The sequence below is a fragment of the Littorina saxatilis genome, linkage group LG1, assembly GCF_037325665.1.
Source record: "Littorina saxatilis isolate snail1 linkage group LG1, US_GU_Lsax_2.0, whole genome shotgun sequence".
Taxonomy (NCBI): Eukaryota; Metazoa; Mollusca; class Gastropoda; order Littorinimorpha; family Littorinidae; genus Littorina; species Littorina saxatilis.
Window position 1 is genome coordinate 34,301,759 of NC_090245.1, and position 22,472 is coordinate 34,324,230.

Genomic DNA, 22,472 nt, shown 5'->3' on the forward strand with positions numbered 1-22,472 from the left:
CTCGCGCCCCCCCCCCCCCCCCCCCGAGTCCCCGCAACACGGCACACCGTCACACCCGGCCACACACTGACACACCACGTTTAATGGTTGTTCTCCATTACATCGTCTCACGTGTGAAACAGTCTGATCAGTACTGGCGTGCGCATTTTACACACCGTTCAGTCTACTCACCTGCCGCGATTGACTTGGGCAGGGACCTATATTATAGGTCTATGATTTACTCAATGACATGACATATCCGTTGGTTTTACAGCGGGCACATGAAATTAGGGTAAGAGGCAGCAGAGTTGAGCCGGCCTTCCTTCTGCCTTCCCATACAAAAAGGCAGGAGGAGGGCTGCTCCACATCCATACACCCCCCCCCCTCCCCCCAGTGTCGTGTGCCTGCGAATGCGATTCGTTCCTCTGGTCTGCAGATATTTTTCCAGATTGGGGCAAATAGTTATATTGTCAGGGGAGCTTACTCTCAAGGCATTGTTAGAGCGTCGACTGCTGCTCAAAGTTCTCCGAGAGTCACATCATTCTTTTGATAATCAAGTCAGCCTACCTTCATTGGTGAGGGATCTTCTTTTTTGTGTGAGTGTGTGTGTGTGTGTGGGGGGGGGTTGCAGAACTGAGAAGGTTTACTTGTCTATATTTTGCTGAAATCCTCCTGTCGGATTCGGCACAGTCATGCAGTGTCCCACCAAATCATGAGACCTTTGCCCCGTACGTGGGGAGCAGTTCTTATCTGTCGTAGGTTGTACGCCATGTGAAGTTCCGTGGAGTTGTTTGTACAGAATGCAATTTGGTTGTCTGTGGTGTGAAAGAATACTTTGAAACACTTCATGTCTAGCTACAGATCGAGGGGGGTGGGGGGGGGGGGGGGGTGTGCGGTGAGAATTGACATTGCATGGTCACCCAAATGAAGAAGAAAGGGGGATGGGGAAAGAGAGTTGAGATAGTTTGTTGACCCGAAGATGATATCTTAACCTTGCCTCGCCTCGTGAGAGATGTTTTCTGTTGTGAATCTTCTGCCCATTATTGTGTAAGCTCAGTAAATGTCAAAGAATCTTAATGTAGTGGAGGAGTGGAAGGTAGTAGAATCGAAGCCCAAGTCCAAGCGTCTTGTTTCAATTTTTTATTCAAGAAAACAATGCAAGTAAACGTAGAGGCCGAAGGCGAAACCCGTAGACAGCGAAGCAAGTGTAGTGTCGTGTTCAGCTGCTAGGAGCGAATGCATCCTTATGCCGGTGTTTGGCCTATATACTTATATAGCCCCGAAGCGGACCGCATCGAAAGCGCCTTCCGGCGAGAATAAAAATCGCCTGAATACGGCCAGAAACACGGAATCTGTGTTTCTTACACATGCTTTACCCTACGTTATTTAAACAAATACATAAAACCAATCCTAACAAACAAGACATCAAATTAAAGCTACGACCTTTAGCTTTCCATTGCAATAGATAACATTTCTGAAAAACTTATATTTATTTAGTAGGATACAAAAACAATGGTCCTAGTGAAGGCACTGAACCAATTTCAGTGCAGAAAATTACAAAACTCTCTAAACTGGAATAATGGACAAATTCATAAATCCTACAAATAAAAAGAAGAACCCTAGACAAACATCATGATATGCGTTACTTGGGGGAAAATTATACATTGACTTAGTACAAAGCGGTAAAGTCCGAAAGTAAATGGAATCGGCTAAATTTCTGCGCGAGTACCTGTCTGCATAAATTAGGAATCTTTGCAGAGAAACCAAGCATCACTCATTACAACCAAATCCTTATAAACAAACTAAAATTATATGCAACATAGGTACAGGATATGTAATAGTGATACAAAAATGACAAAACAATGATTGAAAAGACAAAGATGAGTTTGTGAGAATCAATTTCTCTCAACGATACATGAAAACCGGTCAAGGTCAAAGTGATGCTTTGGTCAGTTCGAAGCATTATCGTAAATAACACAATAATATGCAGCCATCCAGCCTAATCAGTGACTTCTATGCAAACCTAAATGTAATTAGGACAATATCAAAGATAAAAGGGACTTTGAAAGATAGAAGTTAGGTAGATATATAAAGAAAGGTATTTTATTAGAATTTGCGCCGGCAAGGTGCGCGCGCATCATCGTATCGTCTGCTATGGGGTGGGTGATCCCGTTTGTACTCATGTACACAAGGCTGTTTCGCTATGCGATGATTAGAGTGTTTAGGGTAGCGAAGTGCACTTGGCTACATTAAAATGAAGACATAAAGTCAGTGACTGCAAGACATTACTTGGTTAGGAAAATTACATTACTCTCACCCTCATGCTGTGTGTGCTCTTTTAAGAAATAGTATGCATGTTCCGCGTGCACCAATCATACTTCAGGCCTAGAAAAAAAATCCCAGATACACCATACCGACTAACCCTATTTCATGCTGCCAACCCCATAACATGACAGTATTCCAAGTGTCAGAAAAAAAACTTCGATAAACTTAAAACAACAAAAAAAGCAAGAAAAACAAAAGAGAGAAGAGAAACTTTGAGTTTGGTGTACTCCTGAGTGTTCAGGAAACCTTGATTTTGTGTGATCTGAAACTAAAAAAAAGAAAAAAGGTTTTGATCAACCTATATGTTACCGAAATCACAACTATTGTTTAAACCCCGTCAGACTAATTCAAAGCCACTATACTTTCCTGTCCCCAGAAGATGTTGCGACACTTCTTCAAAGCCCTGGCGTCAACAGCTGAAACAGCGGCACCGTTGATTCAGACAAGGTTCACCGCCAGTTCCAGTGGCTCTAAGCTGGCAGGGAAAGTTGCCATTGTCACTGCTTCCACAGATGGGTAAGAGAAACATTTACACTCAGTCAAACATTGCAGCACTGCATTTGCAGTCTTAATAGTGAATGCATGTGTTACAGTGGAACCCCCCATTTTAGACCTTCAAAAATGTGAGAAAATCAGGTCTTTAGATAGAGGGAGTCTTACAACTAGGGTAAATTTACAGACGTTGTGAACATTAAATCTAATAGGTAAGGTTATAAAATGGGGGGAGTCTTAAATAGATGATTTTTGGAAATAAAACTGTCGCTGCTAAATGACTGTTTGGCAGAATTATGCCACTTGAAGCTCGGACCAATATTTTGACTATGCTTCTGGCCAACACGTGCTCGAAGTAAACGAGCAAGGAGAGAGATCGGTCCGAATATTATGCGTTGCTCCTTGGGAAAGTGCAATACTACCGTAAAGTTCCTTGTAAGCGCCCAGTATCGAGTAAGCGCCCACCCCCCACTTTTAGTCCAAAACCGTGCATAGGGTATAGTACCTTGTAAGCGCCCACCCCCCACTTTACACCATTGAAATCAGGGGAAATAAAAATTCCGCACTTGATCTGCTAGTTTTGTGAATGATTTCCCTTTCTTGCAAACCCTACACGTGTGTCTGCACGCCTTGGATCTAAACGCCTGCAAGTCAATGATTACAAGATGCCGCGGATCAAATCGTACACCGTTGCATTTAAGCTGTCAGTTCTTGACTATTTGGATAATAACGCCAATGGAAACACACACACTCACACACACACACACACACACACACACACACACACACACACACACACACACACACACACACACTATAATCCCCTTCCTCTCGCTCTCTCTCTCTCTCTCTCTCTCTGTCTCTCTCTCTCTCTCTCTCTCTCCCTCTCTCTCTCTCTCTTTCTGCCGAAAACAGTCTTTGGCCAAGTAAAATAGACTGCTGCCCATATCCAGAAGACGTAGGCAGACAAGAAAAGGATGCGACGACATTTGTCTACCCAAGCTCTTCTAATGACAATACGAACAAGAAAAACAATGGAAGATGAAAAAAGAAAGAAGATATGATTACGAAGTGATCAAAGATCACATTTCTTACTGAAAACTGCTCGTGCATAGGGTGTAGTACCTAGTAAGCGCCCACCCCCTACTTTGGGTCGGAATTGGTGCACAGGGGGGGTGGGCGCTTACAAGGTACTTTACGGTAATAGTGGATACCCTGCGTGGGTAGGTAATGTCAGTTTCTTCTCATTTGAGAAACATGACATTAGACACTAGTCAGCAGCGAGAGGGTGTGTCTCAAACACTTGTACACGGGAACCACGTGATGTTTGTCTGAGTAAAGCAAGGGTACTCACTCTTTCACAACCCATACAAACCCGACACAATTATTTCCGGAATTCGGTTTTTTGGTGGTCTTGACACGGGGGTTCCATTGTAATATTTATTGTTACAGGTGCTAATGAAGGTATATGACATGCATATAGGTCCATAGGCACAAGTGCACATGTGAACGCGTGCATGGCCACGCATGTTTTCAGATGCAACATGCATGTACATGCACACACACACACATACACACACACACACACACACACACACACACACACACACACACAAATGCACATGCATACACCCTTACATGCACACACCTCACAGTCTTTTTGTAATAGGATGTACTACCCGCTTTCAACTGTGTGATGTTTGTTGAGCGAAGTGTAAAACTGCATGTCAAGTCTGGTTTGCTACTTAAAAAGCACTTTTTAACCTGTCGGGTGTCATTTGTGCAAGAAAAACATAAATGCAAGAATGTGAATCATTTTTATATTTAGTCAAGTTTTGACTAAATATTTTAACATCGAGGGGGAATCGAAACGAGGGTCGTGGTGTATGTGCGTGTGTGCGTGCGTGTGTGCGTGTGTGTGTGTGTGTGTGTGTAGAGCGATTCAGACTAAACTACTGGACCGATCTTTATGAAATTTGACATGAGAGTTCCTGGGTATGAAATCCCCGAACGTTTTTTTCATTTTTTTGATAAATGTCTTTGATGACGTCATATCCGGCTTTTCGTGAAAGTTGAGGCGGCACTGTCACGGCCTCATTTTTCAACCAAATTGGTTGAAATTTTGGTCAAGTAATCTTCGACGAAGCCCAGGGTTCAGTATTGCATTTCAGCTTGGTGGCTTAAAAATTAATTAATGACTTTGGTCATTAAAAATCTGAAAATTGTAAAAAAAAAAAAAAAAATTTATAAAACGATCCAAATTTACGTTTATCTTATTCTCCATCATTTGCTGATTCCAAAAACATATAAATATGTTATATTCGGATTAAAAACAAGCTCTGAAAATTAAATATATAAAAATTATTATCAAAATTAAATTGTCCAAATCAATTTAAAAACACTTTCATCTTATTCCTTGTCGGTTCCTGATTCCAAAAACATATAGATATGATATGTTTGGATTAAAAACACGCTCAGAAAGTTAAAACAAAGAGAGGTACAGAAAAGCGTGCTATCCTTCTTAGCGCAACTACTACCCCGCTCTTCTTGTCAATTTCACTACCTTTGCCATGAGCGGTGGACTGACGATGCTACGAGTATACGGTCTTGCTGAAAAATGGCAGCTACTTGACTAAATATTGTATTTTCGCCTTACGCGACTTGTTGTTTCCTGTTGTGACAGAAGGACTTTAGAGTCGGTTTTTTTGTTTGTTTTTTAATCCTTTGGGTGCATGCTTAGTTTATATCTCCCTGTTTTCAAGAAAATGTCCAGCAATTCTACAGCAGAATTAATACATTCAGTGCAGTTCTTTTTTAAACTTTCTGATCATAACTTCTAAGTTCTTTTAAATTTTACTCCATTTTAAGACTTCCCTCCTTTTATGACCTGCTTTTTGAGTCACTTGAGAAAAAGTGACTCTATGTAATCGGTCAGTGTTAGTCTGTCCGGCTGTCCGTCCGGCCGGCCGGCCGTAGACACCACCTTAACGTTGGACTTTTCTCGGAAACTATCAAAGCGATCGGGCTCATATTTTGTTTAGTCGTGACCTCCAATGACCTCTACACTTTAACGATGGTTTCGTTGACCTTTGACCTTTTTCAAGGTCACAGGTCAGCGTCAAAGGAAAAATTAGACATTTTATATCTTTGACAAAGTTCATCGGATGTGATTGAAACTTTGTAGGATTATTCTTTACATCAAAGTATTTACATCTGTAGCCTTTTACAAACGTTATCAGAAAAACAAGGGAGATAACTAGCCTTTTCTGTTCGGCAACACACAACTTAACGTTGGGCTTTTCTCGGAAACTATAAAAGTGACCGGGCTCAAATTTTATGTGAACGTGACTCATTGTGTTGTGAATAGCAATTTCTTCCTGTCCATCTGATGCCTCATATAATATTCAGAACTGCGAAAGTGACTCGATCGAGCGTTTGCTCTTCTTGTTTTAGGGAGGTTTTCAAAAGATAGATTTTTTTTCCTTCTTCTTCTTCTGCGTTCGTGGGCTGAAACTCCCTCGTACACTCGTGTTTTTTGCACGAGTGGAATTTTACGTGTATGACCGTTTTTTACCCCGCCAATTAGGCAGCCATACGCCGTTTTCGGAGGAAGCATGCTGGGTATTTTTGTGTTTCTATAACCCACCGAACTCTGACATGGATTACAGGATCTTTTTCGTGCGCACTTGGTCTTGTGCTTGCGTGTACACACGTGGGTGTTCGGACACCGAGGAGAGTCTGCACACAAAGTTGACTCTGAGAAATAAATCTCTCGCCGAACGTGGGGACGAACTCACGCTGAGAGCGGCCAACTGGATACAAATCCAGCGCGCTACCGACTGAGCTACATCCCCGCCCTAAAAGATAGATTTCACTTGTAATGTTTAGATAGAAGTGATGAATTCAACATTCTTTCTTGTTTCTTTTTCTACAGAATTGGTCTGGCTATTGCCAAGCGGCTGTGTCAGGATGGAGCAAAAGTTATGATAAGCAGTCGCAAGCAGAAGAATGTGGATACAGTTGTGCAGCAGCTACGTGGCGAAAACTTGGAAGTGGCCGGCGTTGTCTGCCATGTTGCGAAGAAGGCTGACAGAGCTAAACTCATTGATGAGGTAATTATACGCTAATAGAAAATTTCGGGTACAATGTAGCTTGAAAGGTACTCATGGACCCAAGTTTTCACATACTATGAGCAGCTTCCCCTTAAACAGTCAAATTTTTATTAAATTCATTGACATGGCTACATAGTTTTGAAGCTGAACATTTTTTTTTTAGTATGTTGCAGTTACTGGAAGAAGAGGTTTTTTTTTTAGTGAGACAGCAGATGAGGCAAAAGGCATGAGGAGACAATATCATTTCTGCACATGTATTTTTGCTGAATGATTCAGCCTCCATTTCCATCAAAACATCCAAGACAACAAAGTGGGGTTCTCTCACTCTGCTTTAAAAATTAATGTTGTTTATGATTATTGGGCTTGCTGATAAGGAAACAGCGTGCGCAGTACCTTCAATATGTGAGGCTCCTGTGGTGAGAGGACATCTGCTATATAATAAAGGATGCATTCTGATGTCCCTTCCCTTTGTCTGTTAATTTCACTGAAGTCTATACCTCAATCAATCAATCAATCAATCAATGAGGCTTATATCACGCATATTCCGTGGGTACAGTTCTAGGCGCTCTGCAGTGATGCCGTGTGAGATGAAATTTTATACGGCCAGTAGATTGCAGCCATGTCGGCGCATATTTACCTTTCACGGCCTTATTCCAAGTCACACGGGTATGGTAGACAATTATTAACTGTGCCTAAGCAATTTTGCCAGGAAAGACCCTTTTGTCAATCGTGGGATCTTTAACGTGCACACCCAATGTAGTATACACGGGGGGTGGTTCGGACACCGAAGAGAGTCTGCACACAAAGTTGACTCTGTGAAATAAATTTCCGCCGAACCTGGGATCGAACTCGCGCTGACAGCGGCCAACTGAATACAAATCCAGAGCGCTGCCAACTGAGCTATATCCCCGCCCCAATATACCTGTCGTGAAAGGACATCTACATTGTTGGGACGCTTTTGGTCGGTCTCATTAGGTGTCATTTCATCACAGGTATCACGTACTGTACATACATGCAGTGCCACTTCCGAAGTTTAGCATTTTTTAAAGCTGTGGCATAAATTTTTGTTGGCGTGATTTTCAGACAGTAAAGCAGTTTGGTGGCATTGACATCCTGGTTTCCAACGCCGCAGCAAATCCGTATTATGGTGCTCTTCTCAATGTAAGTCGTTATGTGTATCTCGGAAGTGCCATTAACATAATTATGAGTTTAATTTTGCTTGTTAAGTTTTGAGTTAAAAAATGTTTGAACATCTGCATGCATCATGATGCTCTCTGTTTGTGTTGTTATCTGGTTTTTGTGTCAACTACAATTTGCTTGTGTGGTGCTGTGTTAAGATAGTGCTTGTGAGTGCAGTATACATTTATATGGGATGTTTTGATCACTGTGTTTATGCAAATACTTAAATCCTAATATGTTGCCTATCTGGTCAAATTGACAAATACGTGAAGACTTAAAGAAAATGAAGCAGCCTAACCCCTTTTTCACAGTTTTGCTATTTCATATGCACCTATACACTTTCAGTAATTTTGGGGGCCCGGGTAGCTCAGGTGGTAGAGCACTGGACTTGTGATCGAAAGGTCGCTGGTTGGAATCCGGGCCGGGACGGACACGGGTCAACTTTATGTGCAGACCAAGAGACAGTATCCATCTCCCACCCCCGTGTCACCACAGTGGCACGTAAAAGACCTCGGTCATTCTGCCATAAGTGCAGATGGCTGATACCACCTAAACACAAGTGTATCTCATCTAAAGTTGGGTTAAAACCCGGGAACATGCCCCTAATGGCTTTGCCGTGAAGGCGTAAAACTTGAATTTCTCTCTTTCAGTAATTTGTTCATTTGTTGTTTTCAGACCCCAGAAGAGGCATGGGATAAGGTAAGTTTTCTACCAGTTGAGACACTAAGGAAGAAGTCATTAATTGTTGTGACATCCACTTATTCACAACCCCCCGGGGGTTAGGGGGAAGAATTTACCCGATGCTCCCCAGCATGTTGTAAGAGGCGACTAACGGATTCTGTTTCTCTTTTTACCCTTGTTAAGTGTTTCTTGTATAGAATATAGTCAATTTTTGTAAAGATTTTAGTCAAGCAGTATGTAAGAAATGTTAAGTCCTTTGTACTGGAAACTTGCATTCTCCCAGTGGGGTAATACATAAATGTACTACGTTGCAAGCCCCTGGAGCAAATTTTTGATTAGTGCTTTTGTGAACAAGAAACAATTGACAAGTGGCTCTATCCCATCTCCCCCCTTTCCCAGTCGCGATATAACCTTCGTGGTTGAAAACGACGTTAAACACCAAATAAAGAAAGTTATTCACAGATTGCTTAAATTCATCTAACTGTTATTTTAACCAAACAAAATAAATAAGTAAACCAGAAGAAAACATACATCATCAACAGGCATATATTTGCAAACCATGATGAAACTACTATGGTTCTTGATATGAGAGTAGGAGATCCTTGGGATTAGGCAAAAGTGTCCTTAGATTAATTGGTGCGGGTGTCCTTAGATTAATTGGTGCGGGTGTCCTTAGATTAATTGGTGCGGGTGTCCTTTCATGACAGGGATATTTTGGAAAAGTTTATAGACCAAAGGGACCACAGGAGGTGTCCTTATTGTGAGGTGTTGACCCCTTCAGCAGACCGGTCTCATAATACACATTGTACAGGTATGCCTGGGTGGCCGAGTGGTAACGCACTTGCGCTCGGAAGCGAGAGGTTGCGAGTTCAACCCTGGGTCAGGGCGTTAGCAATTTTCTCCCCCCTTTCCTAACCTAGGTGGTGGGTTCAAGTGCTAGTCTTTCGGATGAGACGAAAAACCGAGGTCCCTTCGTGTACACTACATTGGGGTGTGCACGTTAAAGATCCCACGATTGACAAAAGGGTCTTTCCTGGCAAAATTGTATAGGCATAGATAAAAATGTCCACCAAAATACCCGTGTGACTTGGAATAATAGGCCGTGAAAAGTAGGATATGCGCCGAAATGGCTGCGATCTGCTGGCCGATGTGAATGCGTGATGTATTGTGTAAAAAAATTCCATCTCACACGGCATAAATAAATCCCTGCGCCTTGAATATGTGCGCGATATAAATTGCATATAAAAAAATATATATATAAAAAAAATTTAAAAAATCCCTGCGCTTAGAACTGTACCCACGGAATACGCGCGATGATATAAGCCTCATATTGATTGATTGATTGAAGAGGACATACAGTGGAACCTGTCTATAACGGCCACCCAAGGGACTGATCAAGCGTGGTCGTTATAAAGACAGCTAGGTAGTCACTATAAAAAGGTGAATGATAAGGAGAGAAAAAACTTGTCTTGGTTCCTTGTGAGAGGTCGTTGTGGGCAGGTGGTCGTTTTCTTCAGGTTGCCACAAGAGCAGGTTCTACGGTATATAACTTTCCTAGAATTACATCACTTTACTAGTCGAAGTGGAAAGGCAGATTATCATCACTTCTTGATCATTGATGACTAAAACATTTCATGGTTGTGCATATTGGATTATGGTAGGGGTATATACCATTATAATTGTTTGTTTATGTCTCTAAAATTGTATACTATTTTCAGATTTTTGATACCAATGTCAAAGCAACCTTCATGCTGTGCCAAGAAGTTGTGCCGCACCTAGAAAAGAGAGGGTGAGTATTATTACTGAAAGAGTAATTAACAGTCTCTATAAAAAGTATCAATTTTATAAATCATTATATATTTTATGTGTTTGGGTATAGCCAAACAAAATGATACTCATAGTAATGGTATTTTAATTTTAATGTTATGTTGTTTCTGGTGTTTGATTATGTTTGCGTCCAGCATATGCTGCTCACAGAAAAAATGTTCTAATGAAAGAATGTATTTTATACTCATGTATAAATGAAAACAATGCTTATATAATTCACAGAATATCACAACACAAGATACAGAAGGTGTACAAGGTTTGTCCCCAGTCAGTATTGTTAGTGCGAATAGATTTTAAGCAAGCATGATGTACATGCATGCATAAATCATTCGGTTTACTGGTTACAGGATCGGTGTTATTGTATCGCCAATAGGTGGCTTAACGCAACCATGCATCCCCGTAGGTTTGTTAACTGTTGTGGATTATAAGCAACTAGTGTGTAAATGAATCAGTTTGTTTACTCGTTACAGGACGGGTGCTATTGTCATTGTATCGTCTATAGGTGGCTACACCCCACTGTCGGTAAGCTTGTTTCCACCTGGACTTTTGGTGAAATATCTGTAGGCTCATAATTCTGCTTGTTTTGTTTTACAGTGCCAACTGCAATGCTTGTGTTCAAACTTTGTCACAGGTCTTAATTGTATTCTAATAGTCTTTGCTGGAAAGCATCATTATGTTTTACAGTGCTTGGATCTCCAAAATATTACCTTTTTAGTATTTGTGTGGACATGATCTATTTGACCAAAGTTTCTACACAAGTTTTTTTCTTGGGCACTGTATAGCATTAAAGTGAATTTAGCTTATACTTTATCTTTCACCTGCAGCAAGGAGAACCCACCCCTATGACTGTTAAAAATGAAAGAAAGACAGAAAGACTAAACAAAGTTTCCTTGATGACTGTTACAGAGGTGGTAACATTGTTCTTGTGGGGTCTACTGCGGCCTACAGTCCTGCCGGGGTATGTCCTTTAAGGTCATAACATTCACTGCAAAATCATCGCAGTTCTCAAATTTCACAAATTTGAAATACAGCCGAGATCTATCACTATACCTATCACAGCACCGATGTTCAGTAATCCATGACAATGAAAACCACATGAAAATGTAATCAGTGAATGATCTGACAGTATCTCAAGTTTTCTTTTATTACAGTAATGTTAGATGATGAGATTAAACAAATATGACAGTTTGTTCTGTAATATGTGGATCTTTATCGATCAACACATGCATGCGCCAGCCTTGACGGTCAATGAAAATGATTGAAAGGGAATAGAGGGTGTCATCAAATGAAAACGCATTAACCCTTAGGCTGGTTGTCGCGACATATGTCGCGCTACTTTACGTATACTGTCACCTGGTTGTCACGACATATGTCGCGCTACTGGCTCAGTCTGTTTGGTCGGTTCCGATTACCTCCCATGGATGTGAAAACCTATATGACCGTTTTTCTTTATTTTTCTCTCTGTTAATTCACCAGTGGCTATGTAACATGTGTTACAGAATTGCACCAGTGTAAGGGTTAACCCATTCTTGCTTTGGTGAGCTTAAAAATTGTAAGTAGTATTTAGAAGGTGACTTTGATCTGGTTGCAGATTCTTTTTGTTTTGTTCACTGGTTTGTTGGCCTTTTTGTTTTACTACAAATACCACTATCTGTTTCTTTTTATCCCAAGCAAATATAATGCAGTGATAGTATAATGTCTCGGTGTAATTCAAATATGTGTAGTAATTAGTTTCTTTTCTTTTTTACATTTAGTCAAGTCTTAACGTAGAGGGGGAATCGAGACGAGGGTCGTGGTGTATGTGTGTGTGTGCGTGTGTGTGTGTAGAGCGATTCAGAGTAAACTACTGGACCGATCTTTATGAAATTTGACATGAGAGTTCCTGGGTATGATATCCCCGGACGTTTTTTTCTTTTTTTCGATAAATGTCTTTGATGACGTCATATCCGGCATACCCTCATTTTTCAATCAAATTGATTGAAATTTTGGCCAAGCCATCTTCGACGAAGGCCGGACTTCGGTATTGCATTTCAGCTTGGTGGCTTAAAAATTAATTGATGACTTTGGTCATTAAAAATCTGAAAATTGTAAAAAAAAAACCATGTTCATAAAACGATCCAAATTTACGTTCATCTTATTCTTCATCATTTCCTGATTCCAAAAACATATAAATATGTTATATTTGGATTAAAAACAAGCTCTGAAAATTAAAAATATAAAAATTATGATTAAAATTAAATTTCCAAAATACGGTTGAAAACGACGTTAAACACCAAAGAAAGAAAGACATTTCCGAAATTGTTTTAAAAACTATTTCATCTTATTCCTTGTCGGTTCCTGATTCCAAAAACATATAGATATGATATGTTTGGATTAAAAACACGCTCAGAAAGTTAAAACGAAGAGAGGTACAGTAAAGCGTGCTATGAAGCACAGCGCAACCGCTACCGCGCCATACAGGCTCATCACTTTCACTGCCTTTTGCACTAGCGGCGGACTACGTTCAGTTTCATTCTGTGAGTTCCACAGCTTGACTAAATGTAGTAATTTCGCCTTACGCGACTTGTTTTTCTATGCTTTTTCTTTCTTATCCTGTTTTTTCTTGATCTTCTCTACGTAGAAACAGTTTCATTTTGTTTCTTTTTCAAGCATTGTGGGCAGGAATGATTTGGACCCTTTAAAAGTTAAAGATGACTCAATATGAGTGTTAAAGAAGTTCAGCAAACCTTAATCCTATGAATGACTGCATTTTCACAGAATATCAATAACCATTAATGGTTCTTGGCCGTAGATTCTATTTTAATTTCAAATTTTTCTCTTATTATTATTTACCAGGAAATGGAATTCACTGAAAGGTAATGGCAAATATTTCCTTTGACAAAGAAAAAAACGAGTTGATGACACAACCATTTGTCGAGGATAGCGTAGGCACCCGGTCTGCTCCCCGCCTAAAAAAGGCCAGTGCCGTTCCGTCTTCGAGGGACTGCGTGGGTTTCATTTCGGAGTTTTCCTTCTCCTAGACGAGTTTCCTTCCATGGATGATGAGCCTCCTCTACCCTCGTTTTGAATTCAGAGTGGTCTTCTCTTAGGATAGCTGCCTGCCAGGGTTGACGAGCCTATCCTGCCCGGCTATTTGACCCATAGCTGGAGGTTGGTTCGTGGGCACCTGGGCGTTTCCACACACCGGTGGGTCCGCATGCCGCACGTCTAGGGGCCAACCTCCTCCGAGTCCTTGTAGTCTAGCCTGGGGCCTTGCGGTACCCAGTTTACGCCTGTCGCCGCGATGGAGGCACTACATAGGGCTTGTTGTGGAGAGGTTATTGTACTGGCAGGAGAGACTGACGCATTCTGCTCTCTTTTCGCATTGTCCTAAAAAGGACAGACGGTGCTAGCCAGCGGTGAGGGCTGAAAGCGAGAAGTGACAAGCACAAGACACTTCGCCAACACACTAGACACGTCACACAACCGTTTGGCAGGCGAAAAAAACGAGTGTTTTAAGTGATCTTCATATTTTAAAATACAACAGAACTATTGAACTGCCCTTTTACAACCACCAGTTGTAAACTTTCTCCCATTCCAGATCTGCTTTTTCAGAAAAATCTGAGAAAATCAGGTCTGAAGACGGAGGGAGTCTTTAAATGGAGGTAAATTTACAGAGGTTATGTACAGAAAATCTGAAAAAGTAAAGTCTTAAAAGGGACGATGTTTTAAATTTGGATGTCTTAAAAGGGGGGGTTCCACCGTATTAATTTATATGAAACCCTAGCTTGCTGTACACTAACGTTTGCTAAATTTTGTTGTTGTATATTTCGCTTCAGCTGATTGGTGCCTACTCCATCAGCAAGACGGCCTTGCTGGGACTGACCAAAGCTCTGGCACCGGAGTTAGCCAACAGCAACATTCGCATCAACTGCCTGGCGCCAGGCATCATCAGAACCAAGTTCAGCCAAGCGGTGGGTGTCTGCCTGTGCTGTGGGGGGGATCTAAGTGTGTTGAGACTAGAGAGAAGGAATGGTATATATAGCATCTAAAACTTTGGACTGGGCTAAAGTGTCCTTGCATTACAGGTATCTCGCAACAACCCGCCGCAACCTCGCTGTAGACTAGTCTAACACAAGGTTGTGGCGAGGTTGCAGCGAGTCTGCGGAAACAGGTCACAACAAGGTCTTTATTTTTGTAAGGGTGCTCATAGCGGGGAGCTTTTGGTTACAGTTGTGGACAATAGAAAAAAGACTTTGTCCTTTATTAGAAAGTGTTCTCACTTTCAAGGGTCCTTACACTCAAGGTTTTTCTCTCATGGCAGGCAGGTTTTAATCACAAAAGGAAGAAGAACTGTGTCCTTGATTAGGATCATGTGCCTGCTTCGGAGGGACTTGACATTTACTTACAGATAACGCTGTATAAAAACCAATAAATAGATGAATAAATGGTCAATAAATAAAATAAGTACATGAATAAATAGATTTAATATTTGTTAAATCAATAAAGAAATCAAATACAAAAATCAATAAAGAAATCAAGAAATAAATATATAAATGATAAATAATGTTTTACCCGGCAGTAGTGTTTTGATAAATTTTTCATTCATTTCTTTATTTCAGTAAGAAATATTGTTTTGATTGAACTCTTCATTTCTACAGCTAACTGAGAATGACATGGCATCAGATGTTGCTCTACAGCAGATCCCCATGCACAGGTATGCAAGAAAAAAGAAGAACAAGTCGCGTAAGGCGAAAATACAATATTTAGTCAAGTAGCTGTCGAACTCACAGAATGAAACTGAACGCAATGCAACGCAGCAAGACCGTATACTCGTAGTCCACCGCTCACGGCATAGGCAGTGAAATTGACAAGAAGAGCGGGGTAGTAGTTGCGCTAAGAAGGATAGCACGCTTTTCTGTACCTCTCTTTGTTTTAACTTTCTGAGCGTGTTTTTAATCCAACCATATCATATCTATATGTTTTTGGAATCAGGAACTGACAAGGAATAAGATGAAAGTGTTTTTAAATTGATTTCGACAATTTAATTTTGATAATAATTTTTATATATTTAATTTTCAGAGCTTGTTTTTAATCCGAATATAACATATTTATATGTTTTTGGAATCAGCAAATGATGGAGAATAAGATAAACGTAAATTTGAATCGTTTTATAAATTTTTATTTTTTTTTTACAATTTTCAGATTTTTAATGACCAAAGTCATTAATCAATTTTTAAGCCACCAAGCTGAAATGCAATACCGAACCCCGGGCTTCGTCGAAGATTACTTGACCAAAATTTCAACCAATTTGGTTGAAAAATGAGGGCGTGACAGTGCCGCCTCAACTTTCACGAAAAGCCGGATATGACGTCATCAAAGACATTTATCAAAAAAATGAAAAAAACGTTCGGGGATTTCATACCCAGGAACTCTCATGTCAAATTTCATAAAGATCGGTCCAGTAGTTTAGTCTGAATCGCTCTACACACACACACACACACACGCACATACACCATACCCTCGTTTCGATTCCCCCTCGATGTTAAAATATTTAGTCAAAACTTGACTAAATATAAAAAAGAGCACTATGGCAATCAGTACTCTACCAGGCTACACATGTCATGACAGTGCAATTGTAGTTACCAGACAGACAGACAAACACAGACACACACCCATACACCCATGTACACACACACCCTTGCATACACACACTCACACACACACATACACACACACACACATTCATATACAAACACACACACACACACACATATTGTCGCTGTAATTCACAAACCTTGTACAGTATCTCAATTTGAGGGTTTGAAACTAAAATAATAGTAAGCTCATTATTATGTTGCCCCTGTGGCGATACAAGCTCGTAGCTCTAACTGCTTTCGAAAGTGAAGAAAAAGTTCCTGAGAAAAAAACTCGTATCCTCATTTCTTTGAAGTGCATGAGCGGAAAAAAAAAACGCTCAAGTTTAACTTACGAGGTTTTCATGCCACACTGGGACGGAAACTAGGTCATAATATGAAAGATATGGGGTTCCTGCTGTTGTATTTTTAGCTTGCATACAAACAATCTACAACTTTTTGATGACTCTTTAAAGGCACAGTAAGCCTCCCGTAAACCATCACAGATACTGTCAGGCTTTTACACACAGTACAAACACCCTTCCATTTGAACACTCACCGAACATCCTAGGTGCCCTACGTAAAGAGCGAGCAATTTTCAAAGAATTAATTTTTCGGATTGAGACCATCTCAATCGGACCCATCCTGAACTCAGGTCAAAAATGAGTTACTTCCCTTCAACTGGCGATAGCCGTGGAGCGATGATTGTGCGTTTTGGCGCTAGACCTAACTTTTAAAATCTAAATAATAAATTGACAGCTTGTTACACAAACATAAAAGAATTATTTTTTTATCAAGACAAGATCAGTACAATTCGAAGTTTTGAAAGTTTGAAAAAAGAAAAGCCCGGAACCAGGCTCACGCAAGGTCGTGGTTTTCGTAGCAGACGAAGGTTTATAGGCAGTCAAAAGCCATCGCTCGAGTTCTTATGAACCACATTTGTTTGTTTCGTGAAAAGTCGGAGGTACATAATAACGTGCTATTGCAGATAAGCTCACAGCAAGCCGCATTCAAATTACAAACTGACAACTGCATTGTGAAAAAGGGAAACTGGATCACACGGGTTCACAATGGCTCAGGGGTAAGATAAACCACGCAAAAATAAATTCTTTGAAAATTGCTCGCTCTTTACATAGGGCACCTAGGATGTTCCCGTTTGGTGAGCGTTCAAATGGAAGGGTGTTTGTACTGTGTGTAAAAGCCTGACAGTATCTGTGATGGTTTACGGGAGGCTTACTGTGCCTTTAATGGACAAAAAGCTCCTATATCTCAATACTTTTTCAATTGAATGAAATATCATTAATAACTGACATTAACACACATTAAGAATGGTATTGCACTGTTTTAAAGAAAATATTAACCCATGAATTGAAGTTATATTTGAAGCGGTGGTTTTTCAAAACTGTTTTTTAGTTTTTTTCTTCAAACAGCAAAAATTGAGATACGCGGTTTGTGAAAAAATACAGCATGCCAGTGAAAATAAATGCGTATAGATCTGTGTACTTAATAAGTAAACAATATGTTTATGTGAACAAAAGTACATTACCCCAAAAGCGCCTTGTGCAGAAATCTATATCAAAAGGGTTGAAGCTACAAGTTGTAACCTACTTGGGGGTACAGACTGGACAGTGACCTCAATTTAAGACTTCTAAAATGTGAGACAGACACTGGTCAACATTCTGTACAGACTCGGAGACAGTATCTATGTTGCAACCCCATGTCACCACTGTGGCATGTTATTCTGCCACAAGTGCAGGTGGCTGATTACAGCTTAACACGCACACACCTCGGTAGCGTGTCTCTGTTGCTGCTTGCTTTCCACTGGGAAGAAGCGACTCGAATTTCCCAGCGATGGCACAATAAAGTTTATGAAAATGAAAACGGAATGTGCAATTGTAGTTACGTTTTAATGCTTGTATGTCAGACACCTGCTTTGATTAAACATTTTTTATTTTATAGATTTGGAACGACAGAAGAGTGCGCAGGAGCAACATCATTCTTGGTGTCTGACGACTCCTCCTACATGACAGGAGAAACCATTGTGGTGTCAGGGGGGATGGCTTCTAGGCTTTAGAAGGAGTCCATTCTTTGTGTCAAGTTTGATGAGTGGCGGAGATAAAGACTGAAGAGGAAGAAAAGGTTAATTTTTGGGATGAGATTGCAAGAGTTAGCCATTTGATGTAAGGGATCTTCAATGTACACACTTTATAAACCAGATGCCATACCAGCATTTTGTGTGTGTGTGTGTGTGTAAGTTTTGAGACATCAAGGAGGAAATAGTTTCTTTGTTTAAGTGTACATGAACATACCAGCTGAGCAATTACAACACCTGTGCTAAATAATTTTAGAACGGCCTGAGCCGTTATGTGTAATCAGATGCATTTCTTATTCTTAATGTTTATATACAAAATATTGGAGTGCTTAATATAATGATAATACCACAGGCTTTGTTAGACAGTGTGTTCTTATCTTTTGCATTTGATGACTGTGTCAATGGACGCTATGTTCAAAGGTTTAGTTTGCATTTTTTTAGGATTTGGTAGTCAGTAATGTAAGACCTTTTTAGAAAGGTTGTACTATATAGTACATTTGTTTTAAACATTTTCTTGTTTATTGATTTATGCAATTTTCACACAGAAGTATTAGTGCATACTGTATCCTGTAAGACAATATTATCGCAACACATTTCTTCATTGCCAGAAAAACGGCATGTTCATTTTGTTTCACATGAAAATATTTTTGTAAGGTATAAGCACACTGCAGTATATATTCCAGTTAAGTAGCTGACATAGGTTATGTAACGTTTGTATTCAAACACAGTTACAGTCATGAGGCTTTCTTTCTCTATATTTAATTCCTTTGTTCTTGGTATTTTAATAGTGTTTTGAAATGATTGTCAAAATGTTGATATTGTGATGATTGTGCTTTTATCAAAATGAATGCCCTCAATTTGCTGGTGAGTGTGAAATAACTATCTACTTGTACATAATCATGTAATTATTACCACTAAAATGAACGAAAATGTTTGAATGATAGAAAATTAAATGAGTTTTGCAAGCATTCATTTTCTGTGTGTATTTTATATTCACATTCCCCTTAAATATACACCCTTCACTTTCATGTTCAGATTCCATTGAACTGCGTCAATTATGCACAAACTTAATCTTTCAAATTCACTTCTTCTATTTCACTAAAGAGGGAAAACTGTTTATAGGTTTGGAATGACCCTAACTCCCAGGATGAGAGGTGTTTAAAGCTGAGAATCATTTGATCTTTTTCAATACATGCCTCATTTGCTGGCCAGTTTAATACTTTATCTGGCCTTAATTACAGTGGAACTTCCCTTTTAAGACCTTCACAAATCTGAGGAAATCAGGTCTTAACAAGTCGCGTCAGGCGAAATTACTACATTTAGTCAAGCTGTGGAACTCACAGAATGAAATTGAACGCACTGCAATTTTTCAGCAAGACCGTATACTCGTAGCATCGTCAGTCCACCGCTCGTGGCAAAGGCAGTGAAAGTGACGAGCCTGTTTGGCGCGGTAGCGGTTGCGCTGAGAAGGATAGCACGCTTTTCTGTACCTCTCTTCGTTTTAACTTTCTGAGCGTGTTTTTAATCCAAACATATCATATCTATATATGTTTTTGGAATCAGGAACCGACAAGGAATAAGATAAAAGTGTTTTTAAATTGATTTCGAAAATTTAATTTTGATCATAATTTTTATATTTTTATTTTTCAGAGCTTGTTTTTAATCCAAATATAACATATTTATATGTTTTTGGAATCAGAAAATGATGAAGAATAAGATGAACGTAAATTTGGATCGTTTTATAATTTTTTTTTTCTTTTACAATTTTCAGATTTTTAATGACCAAAGTCATTAATTAATTTTTAAGCCACCAAGCTGAAATGCAATACCATAGTCCGGACTTTGTCGAAGAATGCTTTACCCAAATTTCAATCAATTTGGTTGAAAAATGAGGGTGTGACAGTGCCGCCTCAATTTTCATAAAAATCCGGATATGACGTCATCAAAAACATTTATCCCAAAAATGAAAAAAACCGTCTGGGGATATCATACCCAGGAACTCTCATGTCAAAGTTCATAAAGATCGGTCCAGTAGTTTAGTCTGAATCGCTCTACACACACACACACAGACACACACACACACACACACACACACACACACACACATACACCACGACCCTCGTCTCGATTCCCCCTCTATGTTAAAACATTTAGTCAAAACTTGACTAAATGTAAAAAGGAGGGAGTCTTAAAATGGGGGTACATTTACAGAGGTTATGAACAGACAATCTGAAAAAGCAAGGTCTAAAAAGGGAGTAAGTCTTAAATTGGGGGGTCTTAAAAGGGGGGCCGGTTCCACTGTAACATCAATTCAAGTGGTCATTTCATCTGGAGTGAAATGTCAAGTGTTTTGGTGGCTAAGTAGCTTTCTTCTGCATAACGCTCTTAGTCAGAAGCGTTCTTTTGACCAGACTGAGCTGAATTTGCTTATAGCAGCAGATGCAGCCATCTGGAGATCTGGTAGAGTGATTGCCACAGCAACCACAATCAGAATAATGATTCCCACTGTCCCAGCAAACTTGGCGGAGAGACGGGTGTCCTGGGCAGATTCCTTTTTTCTGCGTGTAGCGGATAGGTTGGTAGTGGCCACCTCTAAAGTTTTCTTGATGATGTTCAGGCTTTCTACGATGCTCTGCTCTGCTCCCTGCCTGGATGATTGCTTGGATTGACATTTGCAAGAACACTGACGTTTTGGCATGTATGGTTGGTGATTAGGAGAACCGGGAGAACCCGACGCAAGTCCTCCACCCGATTGGCTCAGTGGAGCATCTGACGAAAAAGGATATGTTGAACCACCTACAGCAGTTCCGTAGGTTGTATTTGGAGCATTCGGGTCAAATGCTGGATTATCATTGGTGCTTTTCGTGGTTGTCATTCTTGTATCTGCTTCTTTGTTGGTGCTCAGGTTCTTGGATTCTTCTTCTGGACCTGTTGTTTGGCTGGACTTGTTTTCGGAAGTAGATTTTGTGCTGGAGACGATTTTACGAGCATCTGCTTCTGTCGTCAATGAAGAATGTAGATCTACTTCAAGGGTTGTTAGAGTGCGGATCTCATCCGTTTGGTGATCTGGAGGAAGCGTGTATGTTGAAGTAGCGGTTTGGGGCTCAGTTTCGTGGACATTTGTCTGTTGATGACCATCTGTTTCAGCCTTTGTCGTAATGGAGAAATCAGGCGAAAGCAGAGGGCTGGTTTTATCTGGTGTATGATCTGAATAAAGTGTTGACACGGATCCATGGGTGTTCTCGCTTAGTGTTGTTGCTGAATGTGTAGTCTGCTGGTGACCATCGATCTCAGTCTTCGTTGTAGTTTCCGCTTTGCGGTCAGAGCTAGAAGTTTCAGGGATCTTTCCTGTCGTCTGTGAAGTTTCCTGGCGAGTAAGGTTGGATTTTGGTGTTGTCATATCACCTGATGTGCCCTGTTGACTTTGGTTCTTGTCCGGACTTTGTGTAACGGTAGGATTCAGTGTTGATTCTTTAGTCTTTGGTTGCCCATTGCCAAGGATAGAAGCCGGCTCGCTGCCTTCTGTAGTTATTTCATCATAATCTTCTTCGGACTTTTCAGTGTAACCAACCGTGGTGGTGGCAGATGGCAAGGGTGTTTTATTTTTGGACTTCTCCGTAGTTTTTGTCTGGGGCTTGGTGGTTGTGTCGTTGTGGTTATCAGATGGCGGATCATCCAAGGAACATGCTTGGGCAGGGGAAGTTACAACGTTTGTTGTCAAACTTGTGCTGCTGGGTATAGTCTCGACTGAAATAGACAACAGAATGGGTTTTTTTCTTTTATTTTCAAATGAACAATAATATACGTGTACCATGCATTGACTTTACGCAAAGGGTTGGGTGGAAAATATCAAAACCATTACCAAAGGCTTAGTAGAGAAACATAGAAATGACGTGTAAACATCACCAAATAAGCGACAAAGCAACCGCGGGTTTCTGCTGTAGATTAAATATGATTAATTCGTGAATCTTGTTGTTGTTGTTTGTTGCCAAACGTGTTTGTACATGTGTTTTAGTGTTTTTACTATGACTGTCACGACCGTCAGTTGAGAGTAAGAGAGAGAGAGAGAGAGAGTACACACACATAAACACGGGTCTTCATATTGTTCACTCACAATAATAGCAGAGTTTCACTTGCATCCAATACGCCTTTTTGGTAGCAATAGATGTG

At 40.2% G+C, this 22,472-nt stretch overlaps 1 protein-coding gene across 3 annotated transcripts; it reads left to right on the forward strand.

The window, feature by feature from the left end:
* Positions 1-70: 70 nt before the first annotated feature.
* Positions 71-19,272, forward strand: LOC138967736 (dehydrogenase/reductase SDR family member 4-like). Of its 3 annotated transcripts, none has more exons than XM_070340407.1 (10): positions 71-554; positions 2,684-2,820; positions 6,731-6,908; positions 7,992-8,069; positions 8,763-8,786; positions 10,487-10,557; positions 11,502-11,553; positions 14,414-14,548; positions 15,236-15,291; positions 18,170-19,272. In XM_070340407.1, the coding sequence occupies exons 1-10, from the start codon at positions 390-392 to the stop codon at positions 18,282-18,284; spliced, it is 1,011 nt and encodes a 336-aa protein (XP_070196508.1). In that variant the 5' UTR covers positions 71-389; the 3' UTR covers positions 18,285-19,272. The 3 variants fall into 3 exon arrangements, with proteins under 3 accessions (XP_070196508.1, XP_070196501.1, XP_070196495.1); XM_070340400.1 differs by lacking the exon at positions 11,502-11,553 and adding an exon at positions 11,066-11,117 and having other exon boundaries at positions 72-554; positions 2,681-2,820; XM_070340394.1 differs by having other exon boundaries at positions 375-554; positions 2,681-2,820.
* Positions 19,273-22,472: the final 3,200 nt, after the last annotated feature.

What these genes read in the sequence shown, in the direction of transcription:
- LOC138967736 (XM_070340400.1), top strand. Translation starts at nt 390, where the DNA reads ATGCGATTCGTTCCTCTGGTCTGCAGATATTTTTCCAGATTGGGGCAA. An exon ending in AAGTCAGCCTACCTTCATTG is followed by an intron (nt 555 to 2,680) that starts GTGAGGGATCTT and finishes TCCTGTCCCCAG; the next exon opens with AAGATGTTGCGACACTTCTT. An exon ending in GTGGCTACACCCCACTGTCG is followed by an intron (nt 11,118 to 14,413) that starts GTAAGCTTGTTT and finishes ATTTCGCTTCAG; the next exon opens with CTGATTGGTGCCTACTCCAT.